This window comes from Eublepharis macularius, chromosome 10 (genome assembly GCF_028583425.1).
Source record: "Eublepharis macularius isolate TG4126 chromosome 10, MPM_Emac_v1.0, whole genome shotgun sequence".
NCBI lineage: Eukaryota > Metazoa > Chordata > Lepidosauria > Squamata > Eublepharidae > Eublepharis > Eublepharis macularius.
Genome location: NC_072799.1, coordinates 22844878 through 22857915, shown reverse-complemented (window position 1 = coordinate 22857915; position 13038 = coordinate 22844878). Strand labels below are relative to the sequence as shown.

The window sequence follows — 13038 nt, the reverse complement described above, 5'->3', positions numbered from 1 at the left end:
TTAAAAGGGCATAGCTCTGCTTAGGATAGCACTGCAAACCTTGTAAACATACGAATAGGAAAGGATTATCACTCTGAAATTGCACTTCTTTTCTTTTCAGTATACATGTAAATGTAGTATACAGATATTTTTCACTTAAGCTGTTCTATTGCTATGGGCCTCTGAGGCAGCACAAAAGACTGCTTTGTACTCAGAGAGACAAGAACTAAGCACTGATGGAACCCTTCCTGCCCTCCCTCTCATGATCTTCCTAGGTTTACAGAATCAGCATTGCTGTCAGATGGCCATCTAGCCTCTGCTTAAAAACCTCCAAAAAATGACAGCCCATCACCTCTTGAGGAAGCCTGTTCCACTGAGGGATCGCTCTGTCAGTAAGTTCTTCCTAATGTTTAGCCGAAAACTCTTTTGATTTAAATTCAAGCCATTGGTTCTGGTCCGACCTTCTGGGGCAGCAGAAAAAAACTCTGCACTATCCTCTGTATGATCAAGTAAGATGGTTATCATATCACCTCTCAGTCGTCTCCTCTCTAGTCTAAACATTCTGAGCTTCTTCAACCTTTTCTCATAGGACTTGGTCTCCAGACCTCTCACCATCTTTGTTGCACTCCTCTGGATACGTTCCAGCTTGTCTATATCTTTCTTAAATCATGGTGCCTCAAAATGAACACAATACTCTAGGTGAGGTCTAACCACAGCACAGTAGAGTGATACCATCAATTCTTGTGATCTGGACACTATACTTCTGTTGATACAGCTTAAAATCACATTTGCTTTTTTAGCTACCATATCACACTGCTGACATGTTCAGCGTATGGTCTACTAAGACCCCTAGATCCTTTTCACACATACTACTTCCAAGACAAGTCTCTCCCATCCTACAATTATGCATTTAATTTTTCCCTATCTAAATTCAGAACTTAACATTTATCCCTGTTGACATTCATTTTATTTGTTTTAGTCCAGTTTTCCAGCCTGTCAAGATCATTCTGTATCCTGACTTTGTCTTCTACCATATTTGCTATCCCTCCCAATTAAGTATCATCTGCAAAATTAATAAGTATTCCTTCATCCAAATCATTTATAAAAATATTGAACAGAACAGGTCCCAGGACAGATCCCTGAAGCACTCCACCTGTCACTCTTCTCCAAGAGGATGCAGAACCATTAACAAGCACTCTTTAGGTTCGATCTGTCAACCAATTACAGATCTACCTAACAGTAATAGGATCCAAACCACATTTTACCGACTTGTTAACAAGGATATTATGTGGAATCTTATCATAAGCCTTATTGAAATTGAGATAAATTGAGATATGTCTTCAGCATTCCCCTGAACCAGCAAGATAGCAACTTCCTCAAAAAAAGGAAATAAAGTTAGTCTGACATTACTTGTTCTTGAGAAACCCATGCTGGCTCTTAGTAATCACAGCCATTGTTTCTAAATGCTCAAAGACTGATGATTTGTTCTAAAACTTTTTCAGGTATGGATGTCAAGCTGATTGGTCAGTAGTTACCTGGATCCTCCTTTTTCCCGTTTGAAGATAGGGACAACATTTGCCTGCCTCCAATCTTCTGGTACCTCACCTGTTCTCCAAGAATTATATGTGAATGGGGGGATTGCCAGATGCTGGAATAAACTAGGTGTCTGAGTCTATGCTCAGTCCTAAAAGGACTGCTGTGCTAATGAATGTACATGAAGGCATGTTTTAAATACAGGTTTTAAAAAAATTAGCCACAATGTGCTATCACCGTTTCCTAAACAACAACAGCTTTCCCACTTACAAACCAAAAGTCATTGCTAGGTGCAAATGTCAGCCAAAAGACTTTAAGAGTGTGGAGATTGTGCTGGGGGAACTAATCTGCTGCATGTGAAGTGCTGAACTTTAAATGTCTCTCTCTTTTGGATCATATCAGGCTATTGGCATGAGTAACGATGCATTTCTTCCTCCTATGCACATGGGTATAGAAGTAGCTAAATGTTCATAATATAATTGTTTGCCAGAAGAATTCACCCTGGCAAGCTAACTGAGACGATAAAGTAGGAATGAAATTAGAGAAGCGGGGGGAAAAGACGACAAGAAACTAATTTGAATTTCTTTTGATAGGGAACATTCACTGAACATTTTCATCGCGGGGATATTATGTGGCATCCATTTAAATCTGCATCAAGCAAAAATACAAAGGCCAGCTACCGCTGCTGTGATGTTACTCTGATGAACATCAAATTAACTTGAATATACAAAGCTATAAATACTACTTTGTCTCTTCATGGTTGCTTGGTCTAATTTATTTTCATCGACCGGAGAAGGCAGAATTCCCTAACACAAAACAGAGCACAGAAAGAAAGAAGGGGCAGGGTTACAGGATTCAGAAAGAGAAACAGGTGAGTGGAGGCGCTAGTTCTCCCACCCCTGTTCCAAATGGGCTGAGAGCTGAAGGAAGGAACTGGACACTGTTGAGACTGTCATGCCACAGCTCAGAAAGTCCCCTGATCTGCAGAATCCTGTGACAGTAGAGGACAATCCTGTGCTCTTCTCTAATATAAGGTTCCTTGACCTACAGCAGACTTGTCACTGATGGAAGTTATCAGGGTATCTTTGTGTATCACAAGTAGACATGGGCACGAATGGAAAAAAAAACCCCAAACACCCTGTTTGCTGTTCGTTACCATCCACGAACAATGAACATGGACGAACATGAACTGTTCCCGGACATTCCCCCCTGCCGCCTGCCAGCTGATAGTTTAAAGGGCCCTGTCCTGGCAAAAAACAGCAGTTTCTGCTGGCAGCTAGTTTGAGGGGTTACAAACTGACCTTTCCAATGTCCAATACCCACCAGTCCTCACTGTCCTCTGAAGATCCACCAAGTTTCAGAGAGATTGCACCCCGGGAAAGGCATGATGTACAGGTCTCCCCGTTGGCTGTCATTTTCTCTTCACAGTGGCAAAAATGGGACTCTCTGCTGGAAGCACTTTGAAGAGTTAAAGCCAGAAGGAAAGCCAGAAGGAGTTCAGACAGAGTTCAGTCCCTGCCTCCGGTTGCCAAGGGGATTGATTGCAGGTGCCAGACTGTCTGGCTTGACCAACGGCTGCCAAAGGCAACGAACGAGGCTTGCAACAACCACCTGTTCATTTAGGAGGGCCCTCACAAACAGCTTGTTTGCGAACAGCAGTTTGGGCTGTTCGTAGGTTTTTTTCTGTTCATAATGCTGTTCGTGCCCATGTCTAATCACAAGACTTCTGGTTTCCCACCTATATGCTGCCAGAGTGGCTGACTTTTGGCAGCCTGCTAGCTGTCACCCTGTATCAAACTTTGCCAGCCTTTGAGCTGTCTGTATATTTATTTAGTTCTTCATATTGCCTGCTCTATTCTAAAGGGTGGGCATGGGCAACAAAGCAAAAATCAGCAAAACTGTACCATTTCATCTCATTAACCTCCCCCCAATTTTCTCCAACTTAATTTTGAGACTTAGGGTTGATCCAAATAGGTTAAGTTTTACAATACTTCCCGAAGGGATTTGGGCTTGGATTGGGCTTATAGGTGGGAGCTCCATAAGTGGGGAGCTGAAGAAGATTGTACCCCACCTCATTTCTACCACCAAAGTCTATGGTCAGAGGTTCTCATACTAATGTGCTATGCAGCCCTTCACAATTAAAACTCATTGAAAGTTCTGGTCTTGTAGATGGTTACATCAGCAAAGACATTATCACAGTGAACCATAATAGCTCCTTTAGAACAGCAAAATTATGATCTGTTGTAGCGTGTTGCCAACACAAGCTGACAACAGAGCAGATTGATCTAACGTTACTTGGCTTGATGTTATACAGATAATATAGGACATCAAAAGCTTATTGAAGGCAGCTCTGCCATATGGAGGCTAGGAGAAAGCATGGGTCCTGGAGGGGAAGCAATAGTGAAGCAGTGTTGTCAAATTCTAGAGCTGGATTCTATTCCCAAGATTAACCCTGCCACAAGATTCTGTGCCAGATCCTACGAACAATAGCCTCCATGCAGAAGGTTACAGAATCATACCATAGGCTTTGCTTCTCAAGGAAACCTCAGGGCTGTTTCTTTGTATGGACATTATATATAAGCTACTTAAAACTGCCTCTCTGTGTTGAGTATTCTATGCAATGTACTTATGCAATAACACACAAACCCCATGGTTTTCCCCATTAACAAAAGCTGCCATCAAAGGTACGTGGTGAGGGCTGACAAACTTAAATGAGGTGGAGTACATGCATGTCTTTGCATGAAGCAGCCATCACAGGTTGTCTCCTCATCCCCAGAAGCAATTCTCAGTTGCAACTCTGTTGCCCAACAGATCTTTCTATGCATTTTTCACTTTTTGCACTATTGCAATTCTGCTTGCTCTTTATAGCAGTACATCCTCTTGGCTTTCTTTGTTGCAGAGCTGATTTTGATCTCTGGTTTCCAAGTCTTTCATTTAAAATCTGTTTTGGTTATTCCAACTATTTCCTGTTTAAACTTTAGACATCTGTGTTTATCTTCATCCGACTCTGGATGCAGCTAACAATATAATATAAAATAATATCCCCATATTGAAAAGAGATGGAATACTCAGTACAGATTTATTTAAAATGGAGAATTTGAATAAAAACTCTCTCAAACTCTGCCTTGAACAAGAAACTTTTGCAAGCCTTCTAAAAAATGAGAGTGAGATGTCATGAGAATTTCTTTGGCTAAGGTGATTACAACAAACACCCAGGATCCGACCCCCCCACCCCCGCCTCTCTGCTCTCCAACAATGATCCAGTAATGGTTAATGTGACCCATATTGTACACTCCTAAGAGACATGCCAATGCTTAAACAAGCGCAGGATGATCTGACTACAGGCTTTCATCAAGTGTCCCAACCACTCCTTGTCATCTTAAAAGCACTTAGACCACCATGGCCATTTACAGAGGTGGCGAAAGAGCAGGAGGATATCCTGCTACTCTTCTTGCTGCTGCAACCATGCTTTAATTAAGAGGCGGAGCAACAACATCATATCATGATGACTGGCTCAGAAACAACTGATGTTGTAAGGAAAAGGAAGAAGAAACACGAGAAATCCCAAAGACATAGAGGATGCATAGAGGATGTGTGGCTGCCCGGCAAACACCTTTGTGTCATTTCCTTTCCTCTTTCACTGAGAGCCAAGCTACAAGTAACGCCTGACACGGTTGGACACTTGTCAGCTTCCCTCAGGTTTTGATGGGAAATGTAGGCATCCTGGTCTTGCAGCTTAGCTCTCCATTTAATTGAAGTTTACAGAGTGGCAGTCTACAGGAGGGAGAACATGCAGTCAGGAGGGGATTGCAGGCGTCGGGCTGTTGCCGGGCACCCCCTTCCCCTCTGCTGGGTGTGTGCGTGTGGGTTTCTGTAAACTTCACTTAAATGGAGAGCCAAGCTGTAAGACCAGAATGCCTACATTTCCCATCAAAACTTGAGGGAAGCTGACAAGTGTCCAACCTGTGTCAGGCATCACTTGTAGCTTGGCTCTCGGTGTTAACTATTTTTCAGCCAGCCACAAAAACAGTCAGCTGGAATGTTATACTACTGTCACCATTTAATTTAAATTGGCAGTAACATGAACAACAGCTCCTTCTGTTTTGATAGTCCACAAGAATTATGCCAGTGGTGAACTTCATCGATGTTCTGGCTATTTCAGTCTAAGACCTTTGAGAGAATTTCATGGGTGAAAAGAGCTTGGCTAAACAGAGATATATATGTGGCTCTCCTTTGTCAAACACAACATACTCTCCTCTGTAACATTACACGTTGGCCCGAAGAAAGATCTGTACAAACATACATAGATGTACACATTCTTGCCATTCTTATAAATTGTACTCCCATGAGTCTTGTGGTCTTGCTTTGTGAACAGATTGTAACACAAAACAACCACAACGCAAAAGAGAATGTAGCTGAGAGACAGCAGTGGGTTTTTTTTACTGTACTAATATAATTCACCCTTAGATAATCTTTAATATTCTGAGTGCAATAATTTTTGCAAAACTGCAATCAATTTGCCACAGTAATTGGTGGCTGACTGCCTCTTATGCCTCATTTAGAGCTCAGGCTGCTTCGTTTTGCCCTTTAAAGTTAATGCATATGGCTCACAAAACTTAGTAAGGCACTATGGAGGAGGCAGAATAATAATTTAATTCCCATGTTGAAATCTGACTCGATCAGTAAAATAATCCCTTTGAGCAAGGACAGGGGGAGGGGGATCGCCATTGACCTCCACTGACAAACACAAGTCCGACACTATGACTGTCAATGGGAACATTTCACATTCTTGGTTATACCTAAACTGTTAATAGAAATCATAGAAGCCATAGAAAAGTGTGTCTGTGTATACAAAGGCAAAAAGACTCATTCTGCTTACCAGCACCGTAACAACACGCAGGACCACCCCACGCATATTATTCTCCAGCCTTCTGTCTGTTAAGGAGCCATTGAGACCAGTGACAGGATTCCAGCAGCCAAGCTTTAAAAGAAAAGAGTGAGATTGGTCATGACTGTTATCTGTTATCAGGAGCAAGCAGGAGCATGAACATCATTCCCATCCTGCAGTCACTACATTGGCTACCCATTAGTTACCGTGCTAAGTTCAAGGTATTGGTTATCACTTACAAAGCTCTTCGCAGTCTTGGTCCGGCATACCTATGGAACCACCTCCCTCCCTATGCTCTTCCATGGCAGCTTCACACTTACGAACAGGGTCTCTTGCAGGTGCCACCCTGCACATCAGCAAAATCAACAGCTGCCCATATATGGGCTTTCTCTGTGGTGGCTCCCACCCTGTGGAATGGCCTGCCTGATGATTTCAGGTGAGCCCCTGGGCTCCTGGCTTTCCGCAAACGATGCAAAACCAAATTATCCAAAAAGATTTTGTACTCAGATAGGAGGGCTGAATTGTAGGGAGGGGATCTCAGATAATCCGCTAATGAGTTAGGAACCGTAGACCTCACCACTATGTTGTTTTGGATTCCTACTAATGCTATGTCTTTGTGAATTTGTATCTGTTTACCCTATGGCATTGTTTATGGAAATGTTCTTGATATTGACTGTACTAATCTCACACTGTGTAATCCGCCTTGAGTCTCAGTGAGAAAGGCAGATTATAAATGACTAAATAAATATATAAATTCTTATCTGTTCTTCCTGGTTACCATCTTGTCCTTTTGATGTAGCATGCCAGATCCCACCCCCCAATGGGGGATCCCCTGCCGTCAGCCCCCCAATGGGGACTGCCCTGCTACCACTCACCTGAATAGCAGGGGGAAGAAAAATCTGGGAAGGCTGGAAGAAAGCCTGAGGCACACACTCAATATGCCTCCCTGCCCACATCTGCCACTCTGTAAAATCATGGATCATTTCCAGTGCAATGCAGAAATGACAAAGTCACAACAACAGGAGCTGATTCTCTAGAAATCAGCTGGTTCTCTAGAAATCAGCCCCAAACAAGGATTGATTCTCTAGAAATCAGCCTCAAACGCTGAATTTTGGGCCAATTGTTAGAAATTCAGTCACAACTCATCAGTTGCACTGCACCAAAAATGTCTGTAGTATTTGGGGCCTACTTTTAGAGAATTGGCCCCTGTCACAACTTGTTGCTTCTGCGTCACACCAGAAATGATATCATTTTCCCGCATGATGGGTGGGGCATGGAACTCAAAGGTAATAACCTCTCCCCCCCACACTGCCCTCATCCCCTGGTTTGGCTTCCGGGGGACTTGGTAACCCTGTAACAATGCAAAAAGGAATGCCTCCTACAATCAACAAACTTTTAATACAGACTTTTAATAAATGCAAAGCGAAACCATTCTGAACCTTACTTATAAGATACTTTACTTTTAATCACTTTGTGAGAATGGGATGCATTGCGTGCTCCAGGACAAATCAGAAAAATCAAAATTGGGAATGACAGTAAAAAAAAATCCTCCAGTCTCATCTTTCAGGCACATATTAATTATATACAGCCCTTTTCAGATGTCTGACCATGCAAAAATTTAATACACATAGCAGACAGCAGGTCTTTCTGTATGTGCACATTACCGGAAACGGTAATGTTGGGTCTCTTTGCCCACATGTACATAACATACTACATGAGGATACTGTTCAGAATTTCAGCTGACTGTGCAGAGTTTGGGGCAAAGCCGGCATTCGTGGACTTGTAGTCAAACCTCTGAACAGGTCTACAGTGAACAACTGTAGAAACAACATTGGAGGCCTTTGCATTGCACCTTTCGTACAGTGTATTTTGGTAAATCATATCCAGTAACTTGTTATTCCTTTTTTTTTTTTTTGCATGTGTGCAGAAATATCTTTTCCAGGCTCTTGTTCTATCTGGACCCAATTTAAGCTTCACTGAAATTAATAGTTTCCCAATTAATTTACGAAAATGAGCTAAAGTAGTATACATTAATAATAAAAAAAAAAATTTTGAAAAAGATACCAGGCACTACAATTCATTGTGCTTTAAGTGCACATCAGATTTATCCTCGGACAGCAGAACAGAAGCACAGCTGCAAATCCTCCATCCAGTGTTTGCAAACAGTTTTCAACAACTTTTGAAGGAGATGAGTACAAGGAGAAATCAATCTATAATCCACTGAGAACCACTGCTGAGAAAGCTGCCAAAGTGAAGGATAAATGAAGTGCACGGGAATGGCCTAGAGCTCCAATCAGTGGACACTATGAGAGTTTGAATTAGGAGCTCTTTTGCTGGCCCCCCCAAAAGATCTTAAGAGGATATACAAACAATTTAAAGTTACTTTGTGAACTAATACAAAGATCTTGTTTCTGATAGAACCACAACACTCTAAGCAGAAAAAAACATAAGCTCAGTCTGCAGAGAAGGCTTAAAACTCATTTTCTCAAACCTTATGGGCTAAACCCACACAGCTATTTGTGTCCTGGATTTTTTGTCATTTTAGTAACAGACATAAAATAGATCTGACTGAAATAGGGTTGCCACAATATCCATGCGAGGCTGGGAGATTCCTTAGGGCCAAACTACAAGTGACGCCTGACACTAGTTGGACACTTATCAGCTTCCCTCAAGTTTTGATGGGAAATGTAGGCAGCTTGGTGGAATGTTGGACAAGTAACAGTTGAAAAGTCCATTGGGCAGCAGTCAGAGAGCCAAGCTGCAAGACCATAACACCCACATTTCCCATCAAAACATGAGGGAAGCAGACAAGTGTCCAACTAGTGTTAGGCATCACTTGTAGTTTGGCCCTTAGAATGACAATTGACCTCCAGATGACAGAGCTCAAGTCCCTTGGAGAAAATGACTGCTTTGGAGGGTGGACTCTATGGCATTATACCCCACTGAGGTGCCGCCCCTTCCAAACCCCACCCTCCCCTGGCTCCGCCCCCAAAATCTCTAGGGATTTTCCACCCCAGCGTTGGCAACTCTAGAATGAAATCATTATTGTCTGTTCATACAGAAAGCCTGGTTTGCTCATGCACATGCATGAGCATTAAGAGTTAATCTTCACAGGAGAATGGGCCATCACAAATATAACAACAACAATAAAGCTTTCATGTCCGATTCTACTTCAGAAACAATGTTTTTCAATGGAATTGCTGCAGCCAGCTACCATTCATTGGTTCAGATCCAGACTAAATTTTCTGCTAACAGAAGGGGAGGAATAATTTCTTCTGATTTCCCCTTCCTGCTCCAGACCCTCAAGTTGATTCTCATGCTGTTTCCGAGGGTCCCCTGTCCACCAACAGCAGTATTTGGGGGAGATCAGTGGACTGTTGTGGGAGGAGAGGAATCAGGAATGTTCTGTTCCACCAACAGAAGTGCCTTGGTGGAACAAGCACATTAGTATGGATTCAACCCAGTGAGGACACTGGAATGAAGTATAGAGAAATTAAATTATGTTTGCACCAATCAAGAGAGAGTCCAACCAATGGCTGATTAATACAGCCATCCTAAACACATTGCCTTGGGAAAAGGAATCTGCACCCTACATGCATGTAGCAGTTATGGAAGCTGAATATCTGATCGGCTGCCTATCTGCATCTGAACAGCTCCAACATGTCCAGTTGTGGGGAAAAGATGTCTATGCATGCATGATATCACATGCTGCTTTCTCACAGATGCCGCTACTGCCTGCCACTGCGTCTGCTGTTGCTGTTGCCTCCAATTAAAATGCACATTATTAAAAAGGAAAAACGTTACGGGTTTGGTGTTGGTTGAGACTTACAACCTTGGTGTCTCTGTGTGCCTTACTATGAAAAAATAACTGACAAAGCTTGTAACCAATTCTTTCAGTCAAAATTGCTGCTGCTGACTGCACAGAAACAAAATGCAGCCAGTGAATCCACTGCAGGCCATTTAAACGAAACATCTCTCTAAGCAGGTACAAAGAGGTCCAAATAATCAGGGGTCTTTGCTTGAAAAATAGGTCACTTAAATGACCCAACCACAATCCTGCAGGAAGATTTGAGTTTGGCTGCTGCACAGGTGTCAAGACAGTCACAATATGCAACGTGAATACATGAAACGTGCCTGAGAAGGCACGGCCCAGTCATGGCCCTGGACATAAGTAGCTACCACTCAGATACAAAGCAGCTCGGCACAACATTTGAGGCGAATGTCAAACAACAGCAAGGTGATCTGGTGAACGGCCTCAGTTTACACGTAAGCATCAAGTCTGATCAGGCTAAGTGCAGCTGGTGCTGATCTTCATGCAGAAGTTCTCAGCATCTCTGGGGTGGAATGATGTGGAATATTCTCTTCTCAAGGACACAGGTTAGTTCTACTAGCACAAAGGAGAGCGAGCTAGACCTGTGGTTGGCATTTGTGGTAGCAATCTGCCTGGCCCCGAGGTTTACCTCCCCAGTTACCTGATTCATTTAAATAATACATTGGCTAATCCGCACTAATACCCAGAGGCTTATCAAAAGCTCCTATTCAAAATGTTCATAGATACATATTGTCATAAAGTAAATCACAGTCATCAAAGGGAAGAAATAAAAGCAAGCATTCTGCATCAAAAAGAGGAATGGAAAAATAGAACCAACTGCTAGGCTGAGCAGTAAAAGCACATTACATTCATTCAGGACTCTGTCATCCTTAGTTACATAAAGAAACTAATTAGAACTTGGATCCAATTAGCATAGCCAAACGTGTTGAAAGTCTAATTACCAAAGATACTGTACTGCTCTTGCCAAATGTAAAGCCTTGTGAAGTTTGCGAAGAGCTTTTGTTCTGTTCTGAGGTCAGCAAAAGTCCATTTTTTAATTATATTCGTTAATGTGTACTTTTTATATAATTAACTTTTCAGCTTAGTCCATTCTAACAATTTTTTTTCATAAATGATATTACTGCACTAAAGCAACAAAAGTTTAGTCTAGATCTAATTTCCCCATTTAAAAGGTACATTATGTTTTTCAATTATCTTCTTTACATTTTAAATTCAATCCCACTGCTTACATTGCACAATAATTTCTTACACAAATGTGTGCCTCATCCATAGCAAACTAGAACACTGATTTTCAACCGAGGAGTTGCATACTGGAGATACATGACAATTAATCATCATTTATCCGTGATGATGTGAATGGCTCTCAGTCCAACAGAAATACAGCGACTGTATCTGTTTACATAAACCACACGGCTTAATTTAAGCTTGAAATCAATCACAGAACCACTGTCAGCACTGCGAAAGTCACAAAACTTGTAAACATTTACATATTCACACTTTAATCCTGTCTAGTTTTGACTACTGTAAAGACTGTGACGGAACATGTACAGAGCACATTTCCTTCACCACGCAGGTATGGTTGCCCGGCTAAGCCCGGCAACTGTAGGGGGGCTGGGGGAAGGAACATGTGAGGGTGAGATGTTAGTGACGATGTCACTATGTCACTTCTGCTTAAAACTCTGAAGTGACAACAGGTAGTTCTGTAGGATTCACTGGAAACTCTACAATAAAATGTCATTGGGTTTTTAAAAAACAGTTCTCCTGCCGCTTCCCGGAGTGGTGGCAATTCGTGGTGCTTGCCACTGGGACCTTCCTCCACAGAGGGAGACCTGGCAAGCCTATAGCCAAGACCTGTTCTCAAGGCCTATTCAGCACACAGACATCACAGCTTTCAGTCAGTGGATGCTAACTTCTATCGATACCTGTATGCCCCCTGTTACTATAACCTCAACACCAATTGGCTCTTCGCATGCCGCTTGGAGCCTCTTTAAACATCCCTGAGGTCATACTCATCTCTGTGTGTGCGTGTGTGAGAGAGAGAGAACTGGAAGGCAAGGGTGAAAGAAAGCTGACACGGGCTGGTGCAATCCTCTTGCAATCTTTTCTTTTGGAGGAAGGGCCACATAAGCTGGAAGAAGGAGGAAAGCTACTATTTACCCCACTATTGATAAGAATTGCAATCACTTTCACTCCTCCTGGAAACGCATGAATACATCTCCTGTCTCTTCCACATCCACACCTGCAGATTCATTTTCTTTCTCTTCTACAACCACCTTTGTGGGTGTGTCTGTTTCTGAAGTGCAGAAGGGAACCAGCATTTACATGATACATCTCAACCCAAGGATTTATTTTTATAGTCACTGACCTAACCTAGGCATATGAAATGACTGACTGACTTTACATGCTCCCATCGAGTCTAGAATAAAAATGATTCTGGGGAAGACATAGGCGTACCTGTGGAAAGATCCATGAGCTTCAGAAAGACCTGTGGGGCCAACAGACCTCACAATCAGATTCTTTAAGTCCTCACTTGTGCAGTCTAACATTCACTGGTTATGACGCACACAGCATGCATCATGAACATACTGCAATTGGCTGTCTTCCCGTTGACAGAAAGGAATAGTTCTGCTCTCTGCATATGTCTCCAGTCACAAGACAAGTGCCTTCATTCAGAAGCACTATTAAAAACATTAGTTCTAACCAACAGCAGTAAAAGTGTGCACGTGTAAGTGCACTTGAAGATCAGCTCAAGGCTTTCTTTTTCATGGCCTTTCTATAGCAGAACTACCTAGTCCAGAGTTCAAGT

General features: G+C 42.4%; 1 protein-coding gene across 2 annotated transcripts in view; it reads right to left on the bottom strand.

Moving 5' to 3' along the window:
- Positions 1-13038, bottom strand: part of GRID2 (glutamate ionotropic receptor delta type subunit 2) — a 1267968-nt gene that overhangs the window by 317615 nt on the left and 937315 nt on the right. For both annotated transcript variants that reach the window (XM_054990367.1, XM_054990368.1), the window contains one exon: positions 6392-6493. In XM_054990367.1, the coding sequence (XP_054846342.1) occupies positions 6392-6493 (102 nt within the window). The remainder of the gene's footprint in view (positions 1-6391; positions 6494-13038) is intronic.